This window comes from Otolemur garnettii, unplaced genomic scaffold (genome assembly GCF_000181295.1).
Source record: "Otolemur garnettii isolate 467f Iridium unplaced genomic scaffold, OtoGar3 scaffold00029, whole genome shotgun sequence".
In the NCBI taxonomy this organism is placed as follows: domain Eukaryota; kingdom Metazoa; phylum Chordata; class Mammalia; order Primates; family Galagidae; genus Otolemur; species Otolemur garnettii.
In genome coordinates, this window is record NW_003852424.1 from 1367127 (window position 1) to 1380907 (window position 13781).

Sequence of the window (13781 nt, forward strand, 5' to 3'; positions counted from 1 at the left end):
ATATATATATATATATATATCTCCACAGAAAATACAAGAAATTTTCCGGGCCACAAAGGGATACACACTTAGTCTACCTAGTGGCAAGCATGAATGAAAAAGGACCCTCGCCCAAGTCTTCCATTATAAAATTTCAGAATACCCAGCCTACAGAAAAGATCCTAAAAGCTTCCAGAAAGAAAAACCCAGGTCATCCACAAATCAGTGAGAATAACACTACCTCAGAGGACAACAGAGCGGGTCCTCAATTAGAGGATTTCTAATTGAGATTGCAGGGAGGGCAAAATGAAGATGATCTCAAGAATTTGGAGTCTCTTGCATGGGTCTCCCATGAGCCCTTTCTTTGGAATTTTCTCACAGATGTGCTCCAGTTTTATTTAACTCTGCAAGCAAGAGTTCTGAGTGGGGAGCAGAAGGCAGATGGAGGCGGCAGGAAGCAGGCAGAGCTTACCCCCGGCCCGGCTCTCGAAGAGTAAGGGAAATACCAAGTTTGTGGGCACCAGTCATAGTGAGGTTACATAGTTACAAGTACTATGATGACTGAAGATGAGTCAACCCTACAGAACTAAATGCTGAGGGACAGTAGGGAGATGGGGAGTGAATGTGAGGGAAACAGTCATCTACCATGGCAGGAAGGCAACAGACCATCTCAAGGAATCAACAAGAGAGAGGGGCAAGCATCTTCTTTTCTGAGAAATGGTAATTACCTAAAGACCTATTATAAAACCAGAAATAGGAAATAAAACCCTTTTAGGAGCTGACACTGGGACAGGGCCTTTGTGCTTTTCCTATATTTGCAGTCTCTTCTGTAGCACTGGCCCCTTTGATAATTTTGAATGTGCTTATTCTATGATCCTGCAATTCTTCTGGGGCATATGAAATAAGAGCCAACTCTCACAATAATAAGCAAAATGTAGAAAGAATCTAAAGGCATTGTGATGTGCCGTGTGTGGTGGCTCATGCCTATAATGCTAGCACTCTGGAAGGCCAAGGCAGGTGACTTGTCTGAGGTCAGGAATTAAAGACCAGCCCCAGCAAGAGCAGGACCCTGTCTTTACTAAAAATAGAAAAACTAGCTGGGTATTGTGGCAGGTGCCTGTAGTCCCAGCTACTTGGGAGGCTGAGACAGGAAGATCACTTGAGCCTAAGAGTTTGAGTTGCTGTGAGCTATGATAAGGCCATGGCACTCTACCCAGGGCAACAGAGTAAGATTCTGTCTCAAAAAATAAAAAAAATTAAATTAAATTTTTAAAAAGGCATTGTACTAGAGGATTACTTAAGCATGCTTGTAGACACACTATCAAATGTGGTGCATGACATAACTCTAATAGAAAAAACTGTATAGCAACAAGTATAATTGAATATCACACACATAAAAGCAGAAATGTATACAAAAAGAATTGTGAGCACATGCATGAATGTGCTTAGGAAGAAGTTAGGAAGGAAACACTCAGTTAACAGTGATCACCCCCAGAAACAATGGAGAATGGTGATTTTCTCTGTATCACTTCAATCCACTAGGAGAATATATGGAATTACACACGAACAACTATTTTCCTAAACTTCAGGGAGGAGTCGGGCACAAGGAGAAAGCTCCTTGCCAACATCAGGCTGGGGCTTTTGTTTGCTTTTTGTTTTTGAACCCAGAGGTGCTAGTGATGTTTGCAGAGAGATGGGCCATTTGAGCCTGGCACCTGGGGTGGGGACAGAACGCTAAGAGTGACTCTCCCTGAATCCAGCCCCACCAGCAGAGCCAGGCTGAGTCCTCCACCTTTTACCCAGACCACCTGTGACCACTGGCTTGTTTTCAGAGTTGACAAGGTTATCTGAAGTCCAAAATGAGCTACTAATAGGACGTTTAGAGCTCCATTCTTGTCCTCTTGTATTCAAATTCTAACCCCAAACTTGCAATGTTGCATGGTTCTACATTTAAAATGAGGGACTACAATTTTTCTGTCTTTAAATATCTCTAAGTCTCTGAAAAGTTCGAAGTCCCACATCAATTCTTTGTTCTTGGTTTTCTTGAACTGAGCAGGTAGGTGATTGTATGCAACACCTGGCAACATGCGCTGGCTCCTGAATGATGAGTTGAGGATGAGAAGGCATCTCTAGGCACAACCCTAGCAAGAATTAGCAAAAGAACTGCAATCCTCCAAGGTTCTGTAGAGTGAAAATGTGATTTCTGATTAATGTACAATTCCTTCTATAGCATCAGGTTTATGAGCTCAGGAAGGATTCTATTGCTTGAGACACATATTTCTGTTTTTTGGCTTTTCTCTTGTTTCTTCTTTATGACAAATGTCATCCAATATATAGCAAGGTGGTTAAGTGGAATCTGGACAAACTGAACCCAAAGGTGGCTTGAATGGTGAAGGGATATGAAACTTCCAAGGAATACTGGTAGCTTTACATTTTCATTTACCAGGGTTCCCAAAAATGTATGTAAAATTCATACCCTAGAGTACAGACTTATATATTTTGGTGGGGAGAGAAGTTCATTCTCAGAGAACCAAAGAATTTCATAAAAATCCCTAATTATGGATCCTTCAAGATCTACCTCACATGGATCAAGAATCCAGATAGGTGGGTGAAAATCCTTGTCCCTCTGTACAGAGGTCTGGGGATGTCCACAGAGGCATCTCCCTGCTCATAGACCACTGACCTCTTCATGGGGACCAGGGAAGGTGGCAGGAAAGGAAAGCTTTTCTCTTGGCTGCCTAGTGTTTGCCAAGTGGGCCTCCTTGTTCCCCAGCAAGTAAGGAGGTCAGCAGGTGGGGCTGTCCTGCCCACTCCACATAAAGGAAGCTGAGTCAGGAGCAAGTATGGGGTGGGGATGGTAGGGCAGGAGGAGAGGGCCTGAGGCTGTAGGTGAGCCATCACCTTCAGGTCTGGGCCACTTAGACTTGGGTAGGTGAGTGGGGGCACTCCTGAGAGCCCTTTCATGGTGGGAACAGGGGAGCCAGTAGGGGTAGCTCTTCCCCTGGACCCCAGCAACCATGGCCTAATGATTAGTCCACAGACAGACTGTGCAAAAATATTTGGAAGAAATCCAAGTGGACTTCATGAAGGTAGTAGAATGGCTTACTCTGTCTAACAAGGAACATGCAGGGAAGGCAAGGCATCTGCCTTTAATGTCCCCAAGAATGGGGTAAAGGGATTCCAACAGGCCTAAATGGGTAGCCGGAGACACAATAACAGCAGGACAGAGTCCTATAGCATAAACTTCCTAACAATATTGTCCACAGAAAGGCCGGCATCGTTCGATAGGTAGTCAACTCCCTGTTGCCAGAAGTAAGCAAGCACATTCTGGACAAATAATTATGAAACCGTTTAAGTCTCAGATTACTGTTAATGCTCAAAGCCTCATCAAGCCCAGAGCTTCTGAAGTTGGGCTCTGCTTTGTGGGCATGCAGCCCAGCTGTGTTAACTGCCACCTTCATGGATGGACACCCACAGTCACTTCTCCCTCCATCTGTGCCACGAATCAGCCTCCTTTTCTTTGTCTCACTCAATACAAGACTCCTTACTGGACTTGGCCTACAATCCCTGGAGGAGCTCAGTGTGCTCCTGGCGGGAGGCTCCTCCCCAACAAAGCCCTGTCCCCTGCATGCCCCTCCTCTGTTGTATGCGGTATAGCCGAGGCAAGCAGGACACCAGCAGGAGGAACAGGTTAAGGATGTGGGCTGTTGCCTCCAAGGGATTTGTCCCTTGAAGCATGGCCTACAGTGGCCCCATAAGAAGGGATGCTACCACCCTAGACGCACTTCTGAATTCAGTGTATACTTCTATTTTGGGAGAGGGAGAGTCCCCACTTAAGCCAACCACTTGGGTTTTCTACTAAGAAGTTATATTTTTAATACAGGTTTGAAAAAGGTGCAGGAGAAAAGAAAAAAGGACATCAGAAGCAGCCATGAAACAACCTGGGCTTTGAAGACCCTCTGGGCGCCACTTCTCCTCCCTAGGTCCATGCTGGGCCCGGTAGTGGACAGTACTCTGAGAAGCGTGGAGCTGGGTAATAGTTTTCAGGGCCAAAATGGTGACCTGTGTAGGTGTGTGGCGGGGGGAGGAAGCAACCACCTGGGTGAGAGGTTAAGGACAGAGCGCTATCACTGGGTGAGGTCTGCCCAAGCACCCCACCCTCCACAGTCCAGAGAGTCTCATCAAGAGACTCCCAGCCTGAGTTATCTGGAAGTTTCCTTGCTTCTCTAGGTTCCAGGGAGGATCACCTCAGCTGGCAGGACAGGTTTTTCCACTTTGGCTGGTGTCATGACATGTTTGTCAAAGTAGTTCTCCCTGCAGCCCAGGCCCAGTATCTTGTGGGAGCTGATTCTATCAACTGACAAACTCTAAACTCATCAAAGTTCTCTAAATGTTCCTCCTGCACTGCAGACAAGCTGACTGCTAGAGCGAGGCGAAGCTTGTCACACACCTTCCTGGGACACAGTGGTGCTGCAAACACACTTGCAGGCCTCCAACAGGCACACACAGACCTGAGGCCCCAGGCAGCTGATTAGCCCTTCTAAAAAATGTGAGCTGAGATCATACTAGTGAAGATAGGTAGGAGATGTGAAAGAGCACAGCTGGCACACAAATAAAAATTATAAAACACCATCAGCCCTAAACTCAGAAGTAAAACAAGGTGTCATAGTCATCCTTAGGTCTTGTTCATAAAACCATACTTAGAAGGATAACAAAAGCTTTATCATTTTCAAACATGTTATCTTCTAAAAATCTTAAAGGGTGAGAGAGCTATCCCTACATAACCTCAGTGTCCTTGGTTTTCCTTCTGGAAGCCAATTTTTCTCAGCCAGAGCTGATCAATCTTCCCTGGGGTAAGGCTGGTGGATTTGAGGCAGGAAGTCTGGGGAGAAGGGGGAATGGAAAAAATCCAGTTCAACCAGTGAGAGCCAGAGCGGAGCCCTGCAGGAGACTCAGGGAAGGGATATGAAGTCAAGAATTCCTTCATTTGTTCCAGAAAGACATTAAAGGGTAAGGCCAGCAGAAGCAAATTTGACCTGGGCTGTGAGCACAGGAGATATGCCTGTTAGATCCTAATCACATAGCAATTCAAAAAATAACTTGCAATATATTATTTTTCTTATTGCAAAAGAAACAGAAAGTAAGAAAAAGTAACATACATTCACTGTAGAAAACACACACCCTAGATAAATGAAATATGTCTATAATCTCAACACAGAGATGTGATTACATGGATAGCCTTTGAGTGTCACTTGCCTCCTGGCTGTGGCATTGGTATATAAATACTTATAAAATGAAACCCAATACACAATGTTGTAAATTGGGATCTGCAGGAGGGTGTCAACCTACAGTCTCTGGACCACATACAGATGATGTGAGGCCTGTTTCGCTTATCTGTGGTGTTAGCTATTGCAAAACATATGCAGAGACTATTTTTTTGTTTTTGCTAGTTAGCTTCCATTAGTGTTTGTGCATTTAATGTATGGCCCAAGATGGTAGGTTGGGCCTACTCTTCTTCTTTCAATGTGTGGCAGAGGAGAAAAAAAAAAGTTTGGATACCCATGATCCCTAGAATCAATAAATTCTGCTAGTTAGCTCAGGGGTGGGGCCAACAGGCTCAGCTCTGCTTTACCACTGCCGGACCTTTAAATTCTCAGAGTATGGGTATAAAATAATAGGGCTTTCATAAGATTCTTTATGAGGATTTAATTGTTATTATAATTTCTTATATACAATTTCCTTAATGTTGAACCACAACCAGAATTTTCCAAAGAATTTCAGGCCACTTTTCTGCTCATCTACTTCAACTCTATGGTTTCTGTGTTTGTTCCCTGTATAAACACCTCCCTTACCCTCAGGGGTTCATAGAGTGTCACTTCCCTGCCTTATCCCAACCCTATGCTCCTAGACCAGTACCCAGTGGAGGCTGAGTGTGTCCTTAGGATCATCCAGAACAGTGACTGAGACTCTATGGGGGAAAGAGAGTCCTGGGGCAGCTTGCTCTTTCCATCTGATCACAGCTGCCAGGAAGAGGGGACCTTCTAAGAGATAATGCAAAGCTCAGATGCAGACCTTTAAGAAAACAACAAAAACAAAACCAAGCAGGGGCTGAGAAGCGTCAATGCTATAGCCTCTTGGTCCACGTAAACATTTTCAGGTTATCTGTCCTACACCTAGCCTGGAGGGTAGGACTAGGCTTGCCCCAGGCTCATTGTGGCCTGGTCCCTGGGACCTGTAAGAATCAACAAGGGATCCCTGAGAACCTAAAAAAGCATCATTTTACCTTTTCAACCCATCAGCATGACCCAGGAGCCTATTACAAATATAGACTCTCCATGCCCCAGACCTAGTGAATGAGATTCTGCATTTCACCAAGATCCCCAGGGACTCATATACCTATTACAATTGAGAAGTACTGTTCTATGGGACTCAGACCATTGAGAAGGGTTGATTTTCCAATCCAGTTGCGTATTAGCATCATAGGGGAATGTTTAAAAATGCCCATGCCTACCTCCTTCCCTGAGATGCCTCTCCGGTGGATCTGGGTGGTACACTGGCAGTCTGAGAAGCTCCCAGTGATTCTGTGGTGCTCCTTCAGTTGATACAGTTAACTTCCCAGCAAGTCCCAAATGGACCCATGTCCCTGCCCCACCCTCACCCCTCAGTACTGCTGAGAGGAGCAGGAGGTAGGATAATGAAGCTATAAGAGCTCTGGAAAGATGAAAGTGCTACCCAAAACTTGGCATCCTACTGCCCATGTCACCTTGCTCTCACACTAATAAAGCAACTGAAAAAATTATGAAAAACACGAAAATCAAAATTAAGATACAAGGTGAATGAGCACTCTGAAAACGGTTTAGTACTGGGCAGTGTCAAAAAGCAAATTCTTGTCCCATATCATAATTTGTTTTATGTAAAAAGAAACCTTTCAGAAAACATCTCCCTTATTAGCTGCTGGACATTTTATTTATTTATTTTGTCTTTTAAATTAGTTTTGCTAAAGTTAGGCTTCGAAAAATTGATCAAAAACTCAGACTATTCCTCTCCACAGAAATCTTCAGTAAAAGGCAAAAGATTTATTTGATCTTAAAAGGAACCAGAATATAACTACTGGATATTTTATTTATTTATTTAGAGACAGAGACTCACTATGTTGTCCTCAGTAGAGTGCCACAGCATCATAGCTCATAGCAACCTCAAACTCTTGGGCTTAAGTGATTCTCTTGCCTCAGCCTCCCAACTAGCTGGGACTACAGGCACCGGCCACAATGCCCAGCTATTTTTTTGTTATAGTTGTCATTGCTGTTTAGCAGGCCAGGGCCAGGATTGAACCCGCCAGCACCGGTGTATGTGGCTGGTGCCCTAACCACTGAGCTATAGGTGCTGAGCCACTACTAGAGATTTTAGATGGAGAAAGAATACTGGAGAAACCAAACAAAATGTCTACTGAGCCAGATAAAATGCCCTGTCATTATCACGGTCTCGGGTAAGAACACCGGGGCCTCTCACATGCAACATATGGGCCCTCTCACCTCCTGCATGATGGCCTAGAGTTTAAGAGTAAGAGTTCTAGGGTTAAGACTGGGTTCAGGCGGCAGTTTTTGAGTTGTTGACTTTGAGCAAGTTTCTGGACCTCTCTTACCGTCATGTTCCTCAGGTACAAAATAGGGATCAAAAGACTATTTTTATAAGTTCTTTTGAGAATTGTATGAGATTATTTCATAAGGCATTGAACCCAGTGGCCAGTATGTACTAAGAGATTAACAAATATTTATTGTTAATAACACTATCAGCGTTATTCTACTGGTGTTAAAAGCAACTCTAGTGGAAAATCTGGCAATACGTGCAAAGAGATGAAAAAAAAGTTCGAGCCCAATCATCGACTTCCGTAAAATCTACATTAAGAAAATAATCTTAAAACTATGTATAAAAAGGTAGGGATAGACTGCTTGAGAAAGAGTGGGCAGGGTGGTGCCTATGGCTCAAGGAGTAGGGCGCCGGCCCTATATACCAGAGGTGGTAGGTTCAAACCCAGCCCTGGCCAAAAACTGCAAAAAAAAAAAAAAAAAAAAAAAAAGAGTGGACAACCAGCAGAAACCCAAACATCAAGAAAATACGGATTAGGTCAATCATTTTATTAATGTATAGTACGCCCAAATAAAATATTTTTCTTATCACATGAGCTAGATGGTTCTGTAAGTAAATGTCATGGCTAAAATGTTAAGAGAAAAAAGCAGGATAGAAAATTATATGCACATTATAACTACAGTAAAGTTAAAGGGAATCCTTTCAGCACAGAGAAGAGAACTCACCAAGATGTTGACTGTGCTTGTGTTTGACATAGTGGAATTCTGGGTGATTTTTTTCCCCATTTTTTTATTCCTTTTTCAATTTCTCTTTATTAAACATGTTATCATTTTTATAATATAAAAAGAAATTCCCATTTTAAAAGTCTTTTAACCAACAATAAATTTTGTTCATGGCCCTTCAATTTTCAGAATTTAAGTGAGAATCTCAAGATATATTTTATGATAAAGAAAAAAAAAAGCGGGCAGAAGCTGTGGCTCAAAGGAGTAGGGTGCTGGCCCCATATGCCAGAGGCAGCGGGTTCAAACCCAGCCCCGGCCAAAAATTGCAAAAAAAAAAAAAAAGCACCAAACCATTGGCACTTAATTTCCTTTGGTTGAATCTCTTTTTCTTATGCATCCTGGACTCCCTATAGGACAAGAACTGTGGGTTGCACCCAGGCAGGCATGGCCAGCCCTGCTCTTACCGTTGTGGGTCTCCATGGCGCGTTCTGGACATACAGCTGACCCCTCTGGCCCTACACACCAGTACATGCTGGGTGGTCTCTGTGACATGCCAGCCATCAACCCTCGAGGCAGCTGATCTCCAAAGGCAGGTCCTACTGTTGTCACCGCTGCCACTGCTGCCCGTGGAGTAGACTGAGGTATGGACACACACTCATGGCTGAGCAGAAAGCTTTCTTGTTCTGGAGGTGAAAATATCAAAAAATCAGAGTGCCTTTTTAATGCAAGTCCTTTCCTGAACCCCTGCAAATATTTACCATTTACACTGGTTCACTAAGAATGTTGCCAGCCTGTGCTTGGCAACATTCCTCTTGCCAGTCCATTTATACAGCCAAATTCATCAGGTGAGGCCAGTGAAAGAACATACCCCAAACCATCTCCATACTGGGCTCAGATCTTATCTACCTGAGATGAGTCTTGAACAAGCCCCAAATAATCACAAAACACCTACTGGTAAGGGTTCAATCAATGTTCAGTCAACATATCCACTGTCACTCTCAAGGTAGCCAGTTCCTGTGTGATGCCAGGACAGCTAACTGAGGTTCCTGTCCTCAAGGGTTGATTCTCCAACCAGGGTGGGCAGACACACACAGCTGGTCACAGTACAAGGCCCTCCCTTGCCCAGGACAGATTCTTCTGGAAGTCCAGAGTGAGCATGTAATCCCAAAGAGGTAGTTAGGCAATAAGCCCAAAGAGAAGGGATTTTTACTGGTTATGAAGTCAAGTTAGTTTGAGTTTGGGGTGTTAACAAAAATGAGCCCCATAAATTTTGCCCTTCTACAGGACATTTGGCAATGTCTGGCAAAATTGTTGGTTGTTACAATTCGTTGATGGTGGTAGGAGGGTACTACAGGCATGTAATGGGTAGAAGTCAGGGATGACACTAAACATCCTATGATGCACAGAACAGCCATCTGCAACAAAGAATTCATTATCTGCCTCCAAATACTTCTGAGGTCCGGAAACTGAGTTAGTTTAAGACTGATCTAAAGCTAACAAGACTGTGATAACTGCTGAGGTCAAGGATGTTCTTCCATGCTGGGCTCCCACTGAGCTTGGAAGTCCCCCCTACATGAGCGGCCATCCAGCTATGAAAATTAAAGGACCAGACCTAAAAGTCTTCAGGGTCAGCTCCGTCCTGGCATGGGGTTATCTGCACGGCAGGAAAGTATTATGGTGTGAAATGCATGTGTTCCTATCATGAATGTATCTGATTACATAAAGCATGAGGTAATCAGCAACCTATATCTGTATACTCTGAGATAGATAATTCCAAAATGTGGAGTGATAGCTCAGCCAAAAAATAATTTTTTAAAAAGTCAGGGTCATAATAAATAACACCAAAGACAATATATAACTATAAAAGCCCAGTGTAGATGTCAAAGACATAGACTGCCTCTGTCACATATTAGAAGCTGATTAGTGACCTCCAGCTGAAATTCATGCATGTTGCAGGTTTTTTCTCTGTTAAAAATAAGACATGCACCCCCATGCCCTGGCAACTTCACAGAGTTGCTTCAAGAACCTAAGGTCAAGTTTCTGCAGCCACTTTCAACAACAGGGCTGGGGTGGTCATTACCTGCGGTAACAGTGTGAAGACTTGGGAGGCCTACAAGATCTCCTACCTCCCTTCTAAGTAAAAAGCTCAGACTATTGATGCTGGATGGCAAATGCTCAGTTACCCCAGCAGGTGGATTCTAGAAGGTGCCTTGAAGAGGGAGGGCACTGAGCAGGCTACAGAACAAAGCTACAAGAATTCCTCATTTAAAAACTTAGAAATCAGGCACCTGAACCTAGTGGGCTGAACTTTTCATGTTGAGGCTAGGAAAGCCTGGAACCAGTGTTTTCGTTCATTATGAACCTGTACCTCTCTGGACCAAAGAGAACCCATGCGTGGGACATTCCTGTGGCTAAAGTCAGGAGTCCTGAAAAGTCCAGAGACGAAAAAAGAAATGATCAGTTTGGACAAAATTTAGGAGATAATTAAAGCCTTATAAAATTGCAAAACCTGATTCAGAAAATCGGCTTGAGTCAGGGAGGAGTGCCAGAAAGACAGAATCTGTTTTAAAATAAAGTCTCCCAATCATACATTGAGATCCGTAAACTGAGAAGCATAGTTGCCATCTGCTTTCAAACACCTCTCCAAAACAGGTACCAAATATAGCCAAGGACTTTTCAAAAATCCAAACGCTAGACATTCCTTCTGATGATGGAAGTGCATACTTTTAAGTGTAAAACCAATGTTTTTAAGTTAAAAAAATCTTTAAAATATTTTAGAGGAACCCTCATGCAGCACATTTTGTTCCCCTTTTCATTTTCAGTTTCCTTTTGAAAACTGCCTTGCCCCTGGAGCAGTTTTAAAATTAGAGTTAGTATTTTGGCTTACATTCTAAAGTAGAAGTTTTGCTTACTCCCCCCCTCCCTACAATGGATCTTTGCTTCTTTCTGCCTTTTTGGGTTCAGATCAATGCAGCAAATCATGGTTCCAAGTTACATGTTTTCTTTTCGTCATGCATCTGAAAGAAGGCTTTCTGTAAGTAATGACTGCTTTAATAATTTTTAAAAACCTCATCAGTTTCCTTCTGCCAACCCTTTATACCTGCATTAACAAATAACCCCAAACAATTAAAAAGAAGAAGAGGAACTTGACATTTATTTTACAACTATTTTTTTTGGATCTCTCCGTGAGGAGTGAATTTCATGGGTTGATCAAGCTGGCAGGGAAGGCACACAGTTATTGCTGTGAAGTTTCTGACAAGGGAGAAACACAAGTCTTTTCTTAGGGATCCTGGGAAGACCTGACAATACTAAAGACTTGGAGGGGACCTTTCCAAGTGAAGCAGGTTAGTAATGCTCATATTGTCCAGCTCCTTTTTGAATCAAAAGCCTGGATGAGAGGGTGGGTCCATGGTTTTAGCACTATTTGCATCCTTTGACTAACATCAGCTTCCCTAGAAATGCATTTAATAGATTTGTGGGCATAAAATATCATGGAGCTGCAGGACAGAGAAATACATTGGTCTCAATTACAAATGAGCACACAATGGTTGGGAGACAGAAGTGCTCCATGAGTCCGAAACCACATACAAGTTAAGGATGTCCTTTTGCTAGTTTCTGGGCCACTACTCATAGCACAGTTCTATAATAAGGACATAGCAGTGAGCAAGACAGACATAGTCTCTACCCCTAGAAGCTCCAGTGAGGAATGTGAGACAATTAAGAAGAAATTAAACAGAGAAAGAAGGAATATGCAGACAGTGGAGACTACAAGATGAAGGGACAGCAAGGGATGTGCATGGCAGCAGAGCTTTAGGGAGGGTGGCCAAGGAAGGCCTTCTAAGGCCACAAGAAGAGTCAGAGGCAGCAATGCAGAGATCCCATCATGCTAGAGAACAAGCTCAGCCCAGTAGACCCTAGAGGCAATGGCCTGGTGGTCTGAGATGGCGAGACCAGATCACCTCAGGGTGTATGAGGAAGGAGCTCCCCTAATTTTCATGCCAATTGCAAGGAGAAGCTACTGACGAGTCCATGAAGAGTCCATGAAGCTATTGAAGGAGACTGATACATCTGACTCAGCCACTAAGGATCACTCTGGCTGCCTAATAGATAAGGCAGGGAGGGGGAATGTATTTGTGCAGGAAAGAGTTTTTGATACCTTGGACAAGGATGGAAGTCTTGAGAAAGAAGGGGGAGACTAAGGACACATTTTGGAAGTAGACCCAATAGGACTTGCTGGCAGACTGAATTTAAGGGACCGTGAATGGAATGGAGAATAACTTTTAGGTCTTAGATATGAGCAACCGAGTTGACAATGGGGCCATTCCCAGAGATCCTGAAGCCTAGGAGAGGGAAAAGGTTGGCTGACCCCCAAAACGTCCTGAAAGAAAAAAATTAAGTTAAAAACCTAATTTGTCCCTGGGCAGCACCTGTGGCTCAAAGGAGTAGAGCGCAGGCCCCATCGACCAGAGGTGGTGGGTCCAAACCCAGCCCCGGCCAAAAACTGCAAAAGCAACCAACCAAACAAAAAAACCCACCTAATTTGTCCCTTCTTCCAGGACATTAGCAGAGATAATGAAAATAAAATTATTACAGGCATTTAATGTTAACATGTTTCAAAACTGTGCATATTCTGGCTGTCCTTTTAATATCTGGGTACTTTGATACCATGTGAATATGGGGCAAACTCTAAAGTGAACTTCGTGAGAGCTTTGCTAAAACCCATCAATATATGCCCCTGTTTCTCTACCTCTCCAACTCTGCAAGGAATTGTGTTTGAGGGAGAAAAATCTTCATGGCCACAAACTATGAAGGGGCAGGTTGAGCTGGCTGCAAAGGTTCCGGAAATCTCCGTCCTCATATCCTCGCATGCCCAGCCCCATTAAGGTTACTGTCACACATCCCTGATCAGGAAGCTTGCCTGCAGATTGTAGAGACTGCAGCAGAGATGGCAGTTTTATCTGTACCAGGTAGAAACATTACAATAGCTACCCTTGAGCAAGACTGAGGGCGGTGAAGGTTGCTCTGGGCCATCCCACATCACCAGGCCACCCTCCAGCAGAGACTCACTCCAGGGTCCACCCCCCCCCCCCCGCCCCAAGTTAAAAGATTCGTATTTTCCAAAGGCAGAGTAAATAATGTGGACACCTGGTGTATTTTCCTACTTTTGTTTCTTGCTTTTTCTCCACCAACCCCAGCCCCATCCCACACGAGGTTTCAGGATTTTCGGGATTCCCTGCATGGACCCCACAAACTCCCCAGCCCTCAGGCGGGCGAGGGTCCAGGCACTACTGGACGCCAAGGGAATGTGACACGGAAGTCGCCCCGCGCCCTCCGCGCCGGTCAGGCCGTGGTCCCTGGGCAAGGGCCACACGTGTCCAACCACGCGGCCACCCAGAGCGTGGGTCAGAGTTGCGGAGCGCGGAAGCCCGCGGGCTCTCAGAGGCCAGGGCGCCCCGTGGGCCCTGGGCGCAGGCCGGGGCGGTGCGGGCGCGG

The 13781-nt window shown here is 44.3% G+C and overlaps 1 protein-coding gene, 1 non-coding gene and 1 pseudogene across 2 annotated transcripts in view; 1 reads left to right on the plus strand and 2 right to left on the minus strand.

The window, feature by feature from the left end:
* LRRK1 (leucine rich repeat kinase 1) overlaps positions 1–8849 on the minus strand; it is a 169544-nt gene extending 160695 nt beyond the window's left edge. The window contains exon 1 of the mRNA XM_003788630.3: positions 8753–8849. Coding sequence (XP_003788678.1) covers positions 8753–8849 — 97 coding nt within the window. The remainder of the gene's footprint in view (positions 1–8752) is intronic.
* On the minus strand, positions 6970–7084 carry LOC111724956. The gene has a single exon (XR_002773155.1). It is a non-coding gene; the product is annotated as a U5 spliceosomal RNA (small nuclear RNA).
* Positions 8850–11299: 2450 nt separating the features above from the next.
* The window catches only part of LOC100950597, a 6233-nt pseudogene continuing 3751 nt past the window's right edge, over positions 11300–13781 (plus strand).